Source organism: Bos grunniens, chromosome 7 (assembly GCF_055505025.1).
Source record: "Bos grunniens cultivar Pamir isolate PY7600 chromosome 7, Bosgru_T2T1.0, whole genome shotgun sequence".
In the NCBI taxonomy this organism is placed as follows: domain Eukaryota; kingdom Metazoa; phylum Chordata; class Mammalia; order Artiodactyla; family Bovidae; genus Bos; species Bos grunniens.
Window position 1 is genome coordinate 80,478,719 of NC_141171.1, and position 14,239 is coordinate 80,492,957.

Genomic DNA, 14,239 nt, shown 5'->3' on the forward strand with positions numbered 1-14,239 from the left:
CCCAAGTCCTCGAAAGGCATAGACAGGCTATTTTTAGTGGGGAGACATAACTGGGGCTTTGTCTTCCTCCGAGGAGGAGGCTGAAGGGATGGGGCCATGAGACAAGTCTCCTTACCCCTCCCTGATTGCAGACAAGGAGGCTAGGATGAGAACCTGTGATTCCCCACTCAGGTTATTTTTAGCCCAGGACACTTCAGCCTCTAGAAGGCCAGAAAAGCATGCCTCGGAGTGGTTTCTCATCCTGAAATAATGGGTTTGTGGTGTTCCCTCAGACTACAAAACTTCCTTTTCTTCACTGGGCACTGAAACCTCCGCCCGGGCTTTTGATGAAAGTGTGAAGCAGTTAAAATTTCTCTCTGTGCTCAGAGCCTTGTCCACAGCACAGCTCTTCTTCTCCAAGAGGGCTGGGCCCCCTACCAATAGGATTCATTTGACCTTCAGAAAATGGCCTCGTGCCCCTTCACCTCCATCTTCCTCCGTCAAAATGAACCTGTGTGTAGGGCCTAGATGAGCTGGCAGACTCCCCAGTCTGAAAGTATTATAACCCCTCACATTTGTCTCATACTTCCTAGCTCCCCACTTCATGTTCCAGCCTTATCCCTCTTAACATGGCTCACAGCTTGGTGAACATGGGCGAGGCATATGGCATTATCCAGGTTTTTTTCAGAGGAGGAAGCTGAGGCTCCATGTGCACGAGGGCCATGCCCAAGGTCATGCTACTAAGTGCTAGCAAGGGGTTTCTTCATCCTTCTAACCTTTCCTTTGTGTGGCCATTAACTTCAACAAATGCTTTTTTTAATTATTATTATACTTTTAAGAATAGTTTACTTATTTATTTACTTTTGGCTGTGTTGGGTCTTTGCTGCTTCACTGACCTTTCCCTTTTTGTGGCAAGCAGGGGCTACATTCCAGTTGCAGGGCACAGGCTTCTCATTGCAGTGGCTTCTCTTGTTGCGGAGCACAGGCTCTCGGGCGCACGGGCTCCAATCGTTGCAGCTCCTGGACTCTAGAACACAGGCTCAGTAGTTGTGGCACATGGGCTTAGTGGCTCCATGGCATGTGGGATCTTCCCAGACCAGAGATCGGACCCATGTCTCCTGCACTGGCAGATGGATTCTTTACCACTGAGCCACCAGAGAAGCCCAACAAATGCTTGTTAAAGGCTATGCTTCTCACCAGCTGTGATTTTGCTCCTCCCATCCAAGGGACATTAGGTAAAATATGGAGACATTTTTTTGGTTGTCACAACTCAAGGTCCAGATGCTGCTAGCATCTAGTGGGCAGACGCCAGGGGTGCTCCTGAGCATCCTACAATGCACAGGACAGCCCCGACAACGAAGAATGATCCCGCCCCAAGAATCCTGAGGTTGAGAGACCTGAGTTAAGGAACATGAAAAGATGCTCAACATCGCTAATCTTCAGGGAAATGTAAAAGTATCACCGCACACCAGTCAGAGTGATCATCGTCAGAAAGAACACAAATGTTTGTGAGGATGTGCAAAAAGGGGAATCCTTGTACACTGTTGGTGGGAATGTAAACTGGTGTAGCCACGATGCAGAACAGTATGAAGATTTCTCCAAAAACTAAAAATAGAGCTACCACATGACCTAGTAGTAGTTCCTCTCCTGGATATATATCTGAAAATCACTAATTGAAAAAGATACACACACCCCAATGTTCATAGCAACAGTGTTTACCATTACTAAGACATGGAAGCCATCTAAGTATCCATCGACAGATAAATGATAAGGAAGATGTGGTACATCTATACAGTGGAATATTAGTCATAGAGAAGAATAAGATTTTGCCATTTGCAATGATACTGATGGACTTGGCATTTGCTAAGTGAAATAAGTCCAACGGAGAAAGGCAAATGCTGTATGATATCACTTATATGTGAAATCTAAAACATACAACAAACTTGGAGCGTAACAAGAGAGAAGCAGATTCACAGGTATAGCGAACAAACTGTGGTTGCCAGTGGAGAGAGGGAAGGGGGACGGGACGGTATGGGGTAGAGGGCAAAAAGGCATTATTATGGGATTATAGGAAATCATGTGTGTGAGTGAACCCTTTTGAAAATTGTAAAGCACTATAGAATTGAAAGACTTTCATTCAGTAAAATAAAATAATGTTAAAAGGGGAAAAAACGGGACTTCCCTGGTGGTCCAATGGCTAAGACTTCACACTCCCAGTGCAGGGACCTGGGTTCTATCTCTGGTCGGGGAACTAGATCCCACACGCCTCAACTAAGACCCGGTTCGGCCAAATAAATAAATATTTGGAAAAGAAGATCACATTAAAAAAAAAAGTGTGGCTCTGTGCTATATAATAAAACTACTCAAACATATTCAAGCTTATCAGATGACACTACCGGCATAAATTATTAATTATAACACAACGTACCGAGTGGAGTGTCACAGCTCTACAAGATATGTTATGAGAACATCTAGCCCAGCCTGGAGACCCCGGAGATGATCAGGGAAGACTTCCACTAAGAGTTGACTTCAAGAACGGTGTTGCTTCTGCAGCCTAACACTGACATTTGTAATTTGACAGGGACCTTCTGTGCTTTATCCAATAGGCAGGACCTGAGGAAGAAGGGACAGAAAGGAGACTTCTTTCAGGACTAAAGCACTGTGGTCTGTGTTTTTTCCCTGGTGGAACCCCATCCATCACCTTCTTTTTGTCTGACCTTTCCCCTTGACTGTCTCCTAGAATCGATAAGAAGATGTCAGATGCTCAGGGCAGCTACAAACTGGATGAAGCTCAGGCTGTTCTGAGAGAAACAAAAGCCATCAAAAAGGCCATCACCTGTGGAGAAAAGGAGAAGCAAGACCTCATTAAGGTACAAGACCTCCCAGTGACGGGGGCCCCATCCCAGTTTCTCCCGAGCACCTTTCTGTGCCAGGCAGGACTCAGATGGGCTATTTCCATGTGCTGCCAGATTCTTGAGTTCAGAGAAGAGAATGGAGGTTCAGAAGCATGAAGTGACTTGCCTAAGGTCACACAGCCAGTGGCAGTGGCAGAGCCAGAACAGAATCCCTCTGGTCAAGATTAAAGGTCACATCCTGGCCACCAGCTCTAGCTGTCTGGTTTACAGAACCAAATGGTGGGAGCTGGCTTCAGCCTCACTAACCTTGGCATCAAGATGTAGCATCCTTGTAAGCATTTCATTGCATGTTCCGACTCTGTGCTGGGAACTGACTAATGGTGATGGCTGTGATGTACTGTGCCAGGCAGTTGTGCCAAGCACTTGGCCCACACCATGCCTCACTTTCCCCTTATATCAGTGCTGGGTTATCCCCAGCATACAGCAAAAGACTGCACAGATCAGAGAGTAGGCACTAGAGCCAAGATTCAACCCCGTCAACACCTAACTCAGAAGCCCATGACTTGATGAGGGAAGCTTTACACTCTGTGACAAACAGAATCATTTCAAAGCTCCTACCAGGACCGCAGCCTAGCGAAAACACTGAAACCAGGCATTAGTGGACAGTGAGGCATGTTCCATTCATGCTTAGCAGTTAAGTGTGCCAAGCCTTAAGTCAGATAGACCAGGACCAAATCCTGGCTCTGTCAGTTGCCAGCTTCTCCACATAACAGCTCCCTCATGGATAAAATTGGGGTGCACACGTGCCTCCTCAGTCACTTCAGTCGTGTCCAAGTCTTTGCAACCCTATAGACTGTAGCCCATCAGGTTCCTCTGTTCATGGGATTCTCTAAAGGAAGAATACTCGAGTAGATTGCCCTGCCCATCTCCAGGGACTCTTCCTAACCCAGGGATCAAACCCGGGTTTCCTGAGGCTCCTGCACTGCAGGAGATTCTTTACCACTGAGCCACCACCGGGGAAGCCCCAAATGGGGATAATCACAGGTTATTCCTTGTAAGATTGCAGTCAGGATTAAATAAGATCATGGTAAAACAGACAGTTATTAAGTATTGACCAAACCAGCACTTTACACTGGTCATCTTATCTAAACAATATGATAGTCAATATGATAGCCCTGTGAGATAGGACCCATTTTGCAGGAAAAGAAACTGAGGCACAGAGAGGTTAATCTACAAGGTCAGAGTACACAGCTAGGAAGTGGCAGAGCAGTGGATCCTGACTCAGGCTGTGCAGCTCCAAAGCCATTGTCCACAGTGGTTTCTCCCCTGCAAAGGGCCCGGCACAGTGCCCGGCACCTAGTTGATACCCACCCACTGGTAGCTCTTTACAGGAGAAGTGGGGTGTCAGGGCCCCTAGTAGATTCCTAGAGAGTGACAGACCCAGAGCACCCTCCATGGAGGGGGTGTTGCTAAGCCTGCCCTCCCTGCTCCAGAGCCTCGCCATGCTGAAGGACGGCTTCCACACCGACAGAGGCTCCCACTCCGACCTGTGGTCCAGCAGCAGCTCTCTGGAGAGTTCGGGTTTCCCACTGCCGAAACAGTACCTGGACGTGAGCTCCCAGACGGACATCTCAGGAAGTGTGAGTACACAGCACATGCCCCTGGGGCCCCGAGAAACGGAGTACCCTTCTTGTTGCCCGAGAGCCCGAGGCACTCTCTGAGCCTGGGTGCTGCCCCAGCCTTCTCTTGCAGACCTCTTGGCCTCTGGATGACATGAGATGACGACGTGGAGGGGTAGCCAGCTCTGACTGCTGGTCCCAGGAATGCATCTCTAGATGCTGCATAGAAAGCATGTTTGAAGGGTCTTTCTCAGGTCTTTCTCCTTGTGCTGATTAGCATCGCCATTCTGTGTTCCTCTCACCAGCTGAGAAACAGAAGATAGTTCCCTCCTGTTCACCCCAGACCAATGCATGTGGCTTTCAGACAGCTGCTCGCCTCCCAGTTCAAAAGCTTAGCCCTGGTTAGAGTAATGAATAGTGCAAGTGCTGTCCAGACATCGCTCCTGAAAGCCTCAGAGCAGGACTGACCCATGGCAATCCGTAACTTAGAAGAGCTTTTTTCTTGGAGCAGATGACATTGAATGAACGAGCCTCCATGCCTAAATGCTCTTCCATGGGGTCTCCACAGTCGTATTCCCACTTGTGAGGAGAAGCTCCATTCATGTCTGATGGGGTGAGCCTCGGAGTTGTTTGACAGACTGGCATGGCCAACGGGGCTGCCCCCTCCATCTTCACACCACCCATTGTCCAGCCACAAGCCACCTGTGGTGAAGCATTTGTGAAGGAACCGTGTGCCTTCTTCCAAGCTCTAGGACACTCTTGTCACTCGCTGTTGCACTGCGGGCTGCAGGCCCCCTGAGTGTGGTGGAGCCCTCCCCAGCGGGCCCAGCGTGGCTTTCTCGTGTGGTGGCCGTGCCTGTCTCCTCCTGGCCAGCGGTTCACCACGCTCCTACCACCTGAATGAACTCCAAGCCTTTTGGGGCTGCAAGATGATATTCCGAGCCCTCGGCTTCTCTTCTTAAAGTGATAAATGTGTGCTTTGGGGGCTCTTCCCAGGCCTGAAGGAAAGAAAATGTTTTTCTCCTAACTAGCTTCCCTGCGATTCCCGCAGCCAGCTCAATAATTGGGTACTATTTTTAGCTCCTTCCCACACAAGCTGTCAAGTCTCTCAGGAGCCCCCGAAACCCAGCTCAGCCCTGGCCACCATAACCATGTAATTCCTGACCTGTTCTTTCCTCCAGTTCGGTACCAGCAGCAACAATCAGTTGGCGGAGAAGGTCAGATTGCGCCTTCGATACGAAGAGGCCAAGAGAAGGTAATTAGAGGCTGGGGTCTAGGGGCAGGATGGCCCCCCAATAATAACTGGTTGGCCAAAACGTTTGTTCAGGTTTTTCTGTAAGTACTTAAAATCCAAACACTTTCTGGCCAACCCAGTACCATTGTAGCCTGTCTGCTCTGTGCCTGCTTTTTACACATTTCATGGTGTTTAATCCTCACAAAGATTGTGAAGGTGAGTATTATCATCTTCATACTTTAGTCTTCTCTGAAATTCTGGAAATGACTGAACCAGGGACGCTTAGATAAAGAGTGCAACTATGCTTTGAACCATACTTTAAACCTCAAACCTAGTAATCTTCCCACTTGTCTGCCTAAAAATCAACCTCTAAAATCAAGGCTTACCAACAATCATGTAAATAGTTGTGTGCGAAAGAGCACAGCTGGGGTTTTAGCAACAGGCTAAAAAGATTACTGATACTACCCGTTTCAGTGTCTCCTGCCCAACTGGGAACAAGCTGTGTTTTTAAACTGTGTAGACACCAGGGACTTTAGATATTCTGTGACTTCACAGAATCCTAGGTAATTGGGTTCCACTACTGCAAATAATGGAGAAGGAAATGGCAACCCACTCCAGCGTTCTTACCTGGAGAATCCCATGGACGGAGAAGCCTGGTGGGCTACAGTCCATGGGGTCGCACAGAGTCGGACACGACTTAAGCGACTTAGCAGCAGCAGCAGCAACTGCAAATAAAATAGTAATCAAAGCTGATATTCTTAGAGAATCTGTAACGGTCCAGACAGTGTATACTCATCAATTTTAAAAGCAACCTTATAGCATAGCTTATCTCATATTCTCTCCATGTTAAGAGAAAAGTAAGATCTAAGATGTTTCATGACTTTTCAAGGTAGATTCAGAATCTGAACTGGACGGTCCATGGTCTTCCTATACACTGAGCCTATATTTCTAAGAAAGAACTCACAAGGTCTGATGGTAAATGAAACCAAGCACATTGCATCCATTCCTCCTTAGGCTACATGGCCCACCCCATGGACATTCTAAGTCAGGCCAGGGAGACTGTGGTGGTACCCAGCCCTGCCCCTCTGCCAACAATGCAGAAACCCTTGGAGGTAATGACAGGAATCCTGTAGAAACTGGAAGCAAGAAAGGGAATTCATAGGCTTATTGAATGCCAAAGTGCAGGGGTAATCTAGCTTCAGGCACAGCTGGATCCAGAGTTTCAAATGATGTTACATAGACTCAGTCTCCTTTTCTCCTTCCTGCTTGCCTTTGTGTTGACAGGTTTTTCTGTCAAAGCAAAAAATGACCCCTGCTCTTCTAGACTTACATACTGCCAGGCTAGCAACCCCAGCAGAAATAGGACCTACCTTCCCCATACAGTTTTACAAAACTTTGGGATTGAGACTCATTGGCTTTTCTGGGAGAGCCAGTCATTGTCTCAGGGTGGGAGGAACTGGAATTCTCTGAAGGTCCAGACATGAGTCATGTGCCCGACTATAGGAAGGGGACTGAGGTCAGCTCTGTGGGAACCAAGTGACCTGAAAGTATGGGGGGACATGTCGATTTCCCAAAGAAAACTTGGAATATTGTTAACAAAAGAAGCAGAAAGTGGATACTGTTCAGGTGGGGAAAAGCACACCCCGTGCACTATTTCAGCTCCCCCTGGAGGGCCCGCAGAACAGCACGACTTCTGCTCTGGACAACCACTTCCTGGCCCCTCTGAACTCTGTATATATTCCAGTTTGCAGTGGTGGCTATCTTAGATGATCAGTTATGGAGAAATGAAAGGGCTTGAATCTTTCCTTTAGGGCTGCACCACTAAACTTCTCATTACAGAGCTTTCTGACTCATCTACCTTTATCCAACTTTGTGCCTCCTCTTTCACCTGAAAGTGGTTTAAGGACAAAGAATAAAGTAGCCTGCTGAATGGGGAAGCAAAGGCTGTGGGACTTGAGGCAGGGAGGGTAGGTGGCTGTAACGCAAGGTCTGATTGCTGCCAAGTTTGGTCATGTGTGACCTTCAAGAAAACATTCAATTAGGGACCTAAAAGGGAAGAAAAAAAAAAAAAAACAGGGGATATGTGTATATGTATGCTGCTGCTGCTAAGTCACTTCAGTCGTGTCTGACTCTTAGCGACCCCATGGACTGCAGCCTGCCAGGCTCCTTCATCCATGGGATTTTCCAGGCAAGAGTACTGGAGTGGGGTGCCATTGCCTTCTCTGGTGTATATATATAGTTGATTCATTTTTCTATGTAGCAGAAACTACTGCCATGTTGTAAAGCAACTATACTGAAATAAAAAATTTTTAAAGGACTTTTCTGGTGGTCCAGTGGTTAGGACTTGGTCTTTCCAATGCATTGGCTGCAGGTTTGGTCTCTGGCCAGGGAGCTAAGACCCCACATGCCTCTTGGCCAAAAGATAAAACATAAAACAGAAGCAATATTATTTAAAAAAAATCAATAAAGACTTTTAATATATGTTTTAAAAATACAGAGATTGACTCTGGTGGATTTAGGACAAAAAAAGCATCAGTCACCCCTTCAATTTCCTGTGTGTAGTAGAGCCCCCACTCCCACCCCCTGACTTAGCCATAGCACCCTATTCTCAAGCAGTTGGCTGGATAACAGCTACAGTTATCCCAAAGCTGGCTTTGGTGGACTGCTGTATATGTGAGTATGGGATTAAGATTAATTCACTCTAAGAGTCCCTGCTGAGACACTTGGCTGGGAAGGAGCAAATGTATATGTGGTTCTCTGTGAACTTCTCACTACACACCCTGGAGGTCTCATCTCCAACAATGTTTTTGGTAAAATAAGAATTTGGCCACACTGTTTGCAGGGAAGATTGAACTGAGGGTCTGGAGGCCTGGGACCCCAACAAATACTGGTCATGTGTATGACCTGCAGTCGTAGGGGAACCGCATCCTCTCTGGCTACCTGCCCCACAGGATTACCATCAGGTCCTGTCCACCCCAGGGTAGGACGGTGAAGGGGCTTCCCTGGTGGCTCAGATGGTAAAGAATCCACCTGCAATGCAGAAGATGTGGGTTCCATCACTGGGTGGAGGAGATTCCCCTGGAGAAGGGAATGGCTACCCACTCTAGTATTCTTGCCTGGAGAATCCCATGGTCAGAGGAGCCTGGTAGTGATAGCTTTTAAAAAAACACTTTGCAAAGACTAAATCCTAAAGAATCACATGATTGTTTTTAAGTATTTGTAGCAATACTCTTAGCAATACTGTGAATTTTAATTTGATCCAATGATAATCATACCGAATATCTATGTAGCACATGGCCTTGTATAAAGAGCTCTTTTTTTCTTTTTCAAGTCCTCTTTAATGGAATGGATTGTTCCAATTTTTTAAAAAATATATTAATTTTAAAAGGGTTCACGTACATCTGTGTAAAGAGCTCTTAGTGATATGTTTTTGTTTGGTCCTCACAACTCACCTCGCAGGCACCAGTATCATCCCCACCTTACAGATGAGGATGTGTGTGTGTGTGCTCTGTCATTTCGGTCGTGTCCAACTGTTTATGACCCCACAGACTGTAGCCCATCAGCCTCCTCTGTCCCTGGGATTCTCCAGGCAAGAATACTGGAGTGGTTGCCATGCCCTCCTCCAGGGGATCTTCGCCACCCAGGGGATTGAACTTGCGTCTCTCAGGTCTCTTGCATTCAGGCAGGTTCTTTACCCTCGTGCCAGTTGGGAAGCCCACAGATGAGGATACTGAGTCTCCTTCCCGTAACACTTCTTAATGGCCTGCAGTGTACCGGCCACTGTGCTAGCAGCTTGTGTCACCTGAATGATTTCTTAAGAAAGTCGGAGCCAAGACTCTAACAGGCAGCCTCTGACCTCAAGTGTGCAGCTGTTCACAGGTGCTGCCACTACCCTCTGGACTGAGAACACCAGGGTGGCAATGGCAGTGTTTGCTGTCATCATAGAGGGCCCGTGACTGCCATTGTTTCAGCACTTACGTGCCAGACACACAGAACACATAATTGCTCATTTTCACACCAATTCTGATGCAGAAGTAACTGTTTCCTTCTATGCAAGGCTCAGGGAGTGTGCCCCACATTACACACGTGAGAAGTGGTTAAACCAGGGAGCGAGCGCAGTAGCAGCAGAAGAATTCATTGAGTGCTGGTTTAGTGTGTGCCAGATATTGCGCTTGGATATTTTATGAATTATGTCCTAAAACCTGCAACCGTTACCCCACAAGGAAGGAGGTGGTGGTGTTCCCTGCAGAGTGACGAAGCAACTTGCCCGAGGGCACATAGCTAGCGGTAGGAGGCTATTGCCTGGTGACGGATCCACTTCTGTTCTATCAGGCTTCGTGTCCCTCAGGGCAAGGACACTGCCTCTACCTCCCTTCCCTGCTGAGCCAGGATTGGCATGTGGTAGGCATCGCGTGTGTTTGTTAGATAAAAATCTGTTCCTTGAGACCACACGCTGATCAAAAGGAATCCAGTCAGGGTCAAAGAGGATGCTCTGAGAGTGGCAGTGCTCCTCAAACCATGTAACCTTGGCAACACAGTCTGTCCCGCTGCTCCTGGGTTGCCGCTGAGCACACCGGTCAATGCTCACCCTCTTGGCCCACAGGATTGCCAACCTGAAGATCCAGCTCGCCAAGCTGGACAGCGAGGCCTGGCCTGGAGTGCTCGACTCTGAGAGGGACCGGCTGATCCTCATCAACGAGAAGGAGGAGCTACTGAAGGAGATGCGCTTCATCAGCCCCCGGAAGTGGACCCAAGGGGAGGTGGAGCAGCTGGAGATGGCCCGCAAGCGGCTGGAGAAGGACCTGCAGGCGGCCCGGGACACCCAGAGCAAGGCGCTGACCGAGAGGTGGGGCTGGGCTGGGGGCACGGGGCCCTTGCCTGCTGCTGGTCATGCTCCAGCCCCTCAGCGAGAGGGACAACCTGGGACGCCCGGGCTCCACTCTGAGAGCACAGTTTAGAGAACTCATCACTTTCCAGAATAGCAAATGTAGGGAAGTGACTCACCAACCAACCATCCCAAAATTTTACCAGAGGGAATCACATTACTAAAACGTCTGCTCACATGCAGATTTTCAGAAATGTTCTTCTGAGATAAGCTCTATGTAATTTACAGCAGTTGTTCTCCAGCTTTGTGACAGTGACTCACGCATTATTACCGAATAGACAAAAGTTTCATGAAACAGTGCGTAGTCTTTCTGTGCGAGAGTCCTCCGATACTTTCTTTTATATTGCGTCTCTCTTCACACCGGTCGTGGCCCACTAAATTGGTTTTGCCCCGTGCTAAGGAATTGCAATTTGCAGTTTGAAAAACACTGGTTTAGATGGGGCTTGCAAACTGAGATGCTTATAGGGGTCAAGCAGGTGATATAAATGCCAGAGGCCACTTGGCCATGGGCCATGTTAGACTGCAGTGCACAGACCCCAGGTGTTGTCTGCAGCCTCCAGGAGGTGAGTACAGGCCCCAGGCTGCTAGAGGCCCCATTTTTCAAGAAAAGAGTTTTTTTGATTTTTTTTCAATATTGGCAACTAATCCAAAACAATTTTTAATACCCTAGAGGCTAAATTAGCTTCATCTGTGGGCTTGATTTAACATGAAAGCCACTGGTTTACATTCTCCGGTTTAGACTGTATAGTGAAAGTCGCTCAGTCGTGTCCGACTCTTTGCAACCCCATAGACAGTCCATGAAATTCTCCAGGCCAGAATACTGGAGTGGGTAGCCTTTCCCTTTTCCGGGAGATCTTCCCAATCCAGGGATCAAACCCAGGCCTCCTGCATTGCAGGCAGATTCTTTACCAGCTGAGCCACAACAGACTTTAATCTTTTAGTGTCTCACCAGCCTCCACACCCATACTACACAGAGCACATCTCTGTGTTCACAGTCTTGCAGGTGGTTCTTCAATCCCCAGCTTCTCCATTCATGCAAGAGATGTTTTGTGGCACATATTTTGCATGCAACGCAATTTGGAGGATTCAGAAGTGAATAGGTCATGATCTCTGCTCTGATACTCTTAAAGTGTATTCAGTTATTTTCACTTTTTTTTTTTGGCAGCAGACTTTATTGGACAAAGTCTCTGCCCTTAATCTTGTGGACAGAGGAGCCTGTTGTTTAGTCGCTCAGTCATGTCCAGTGTTTTGCCACCCCATGGAATGGACTGTAGCATGCCAAGCTTCCCTGTCTTTTACCACCTCCCGGAGCTTGCTGAAACTCATGTCCATTGAGTTGGTGACGTCATCCAACCGTCTCGTCCTCTGTCGTCCCCTTCTCCTCCTGCCTTCAGTCTTTCTCAACATCAGGGTCTCTTCTAATGAGTCAGCTCTTTGCATCAGGTGGCCAAAGTATTGGAGGTTCAGCTTGAGCATCAGTCCTTCCAGTGAATATTCAGGAATGAATAGTCCTTCCAATGAATATTCAGGAATATGCAGCATCAGTCCTTCCAATGAATATTCAGAGGAGCTTGGCAAGCTACAGTTCGCAAGAGTCGGACATGTCTTAGTGACTAAACCACCACCACCACCACCTGCCATTAAGGAGCTACAGTTAAAGACGTACTGTGCTTAGTCGCTCAGTTGTGTCCGACTCTTTGTGACCCATGGACTGTAGCCCACCGGGCTCCTCTATCCGTGGGATTCTCCAGGCAAGAATACTGGAGTGGATTGCCATGCCCTCCTCCAAGGGATCTTCCCAACCCAGGGATCGAACCCAGGTCTCCCGCATCGCAGGCAGATTCTTTACTGTCTGAGCCACGGGGGAAGCCCAGAATTGAAGATGGTGGTTTTCAAACTTGTTGTGGGGTGGGCATGGGCAAGAGGGGAAGGGATGAGCAGGGGTATTCCTCTTTCCAGTGTACTCAGAGGCAGAAGCCCCGTTTATAAAGCAGATGAAGCTGTCTGGGCCAGTGGCAGGAGGCCCGGTGTCCTCGGTGCCCAGCTGTGCTCTCTGTATCACCCTGTGATGGGGGCTAGGATGCTTTCAGGGAGCCTCCTCTGTGCGAAGGCACCCTGCTTCAGCCTCACCCTGGTAACTGAGTGAGCGCTATCTGCATATGGCAGGGTGCCAGATGGGTGAAGTTGACCTGCCTCTGCCTGGCCTCCTATAAGCACATCAAAGAGTCCAGTGACTGTCAGAGGTGGGAAAGCTTTCCCCACCAAGCCCCTTGTCAGAACTATTCGCAGGGATGTGTCACTTTTCTCACCTTTTCCTTCTCCTGGGAGGAGCGGCTGATTGCTGACACACCACCAGGCAGGTGGGAGGAGGAGAAAAGGGCTTCAGGAGCTGGTGGTTTATAGCCCTAGGAAGCGCCTCCTAGAAATCTCCTTTAGTGCCAAGGCCCTGTCCTACTTTCCCCATGGCTGTGCAGCTTGGGGACGAGGCCTCTGACAAGACGCCTTTTTGACTTTAGTGTCATTTGAAAGAATAAATGGTTAGCCAACCTGAGCAGACCCTTACAGGCCTCTGCATGTATCTCCTAATGTGTCTGCCGGTCCTCTGGGTTCCTGACTTGCTCCAAGACCCTCCAGCTATCACTGGGAAGCCCTCAGCTATTCATCATGCTCACAGCCAGCAGCTGAAAAGAACAGATCCGTCTGCTTGGTAGGTCAGTAGAAATACCCTTCCTACCACTGACCTTGAGCAAGTCATTGACCGTATGGACTTCAACTGCCTAATAGGGGGAAAAAAACAAGATAATTACATTCTATATAAATATTTATATATTCTGAAGGCCGGTGGTTAGACCAGATTGTGAACTGAGGCTCTTCTCTAATAATTTCAGTTTCTTGAAACTTGGATTGGATATGCTCTTAGAACTCCCTAAAGTGAAAGTGTTAGTCGCTCAGTCATGTCTGACTCTTTGTGATCCTATAGCCTGTTGCCTGCCAGGCTCCTCTGTCCATGGGATTCTCCAGGCAAGAATACTGGAGTAGGTTGCCATGCCCTCCTTCAGGGGATCTTCCCAACCCAGGGATCGAACTGCGTCTTTTAAGAGTCTCCTGCACTGACAGGTGGGTTCTTGACCATTAGTGCCACCTGGGAAGCGTATACTACATGTAAAAGTTACCTTTATGTACCAGATTCTGTAACCTACATCATCTCAGCTAAGCCTCCCAGCAACCCTGAGATTAATCTTCGTTTCATAGATGAGGAAACTGAGGCTCACCCGATATCACGGAGGCACAGAGCCGGGATTACTACCCAGGCTGCTGCCCTCTTAGAAGACCTTTCATTGTTGCCTTCAGCATCATCTTTCAAAGGTCTGACTGCTCTCCTGGAACAGTGAGTTCACACAGTCCATCCAGGGAAGCCAGAACCTCCAGTCCACGGCAACTGCTGAGCGGCCGACTCGAGGTCCCAGAGAGCAGGGTCCCCTGGGTCACACAGAGAGAAGCCAGGGGAAAGCCTTGGGAAGGACAGGACTGATGGCTTGAGCCCCTGCAGGAAAGAGAGGAGAAAGCCCACCCATAAGTTTTCATCTGTGTTCTTTGCCTCCAGCCCCCTGACTGTCTGCGTTCATCTTCTGACTCTCTTGTTCTCTAGGTTTCTTTCTCTTTTTGT

The 14,239-nt window shown here is 48.3% G+C and overlaps 1 protein-coding gene across 3 annotated transcripts in view; it reads left to right on the plus strand.

Moving 5' to 3' along the window:
* WWC1 (WW and C2 domain containing 1) overlaps positions 1-14,239 on the plus strand; it is a 157,498-nt gene that overhangs the window by 102,338 nt on the left and 40,921 nt on the right. For all 3 annotated transcript variants that reach the window (XM_086412786.1, XM_086412787.1, XM_086412785.1), the window contains 4 exons: positions 2,720-2,849; positions 4,328-4,474; positions 5,635-5,708; positions 10,291-10,533. In XM_086412786.1, coding sequence (XP_086268912.1) covers positions 2,720-2,849; positions 4,328-4,474; positions 5,635-5,708; positions 10,291-10,533 — 594 coding nt within the window. The remainder of the gene's footprint in view (positions 1-2,719; positions 2,850-4,327; positions 4,475-5,634; positions 5,709-10,290; positions 10,534-14,239) is intronic.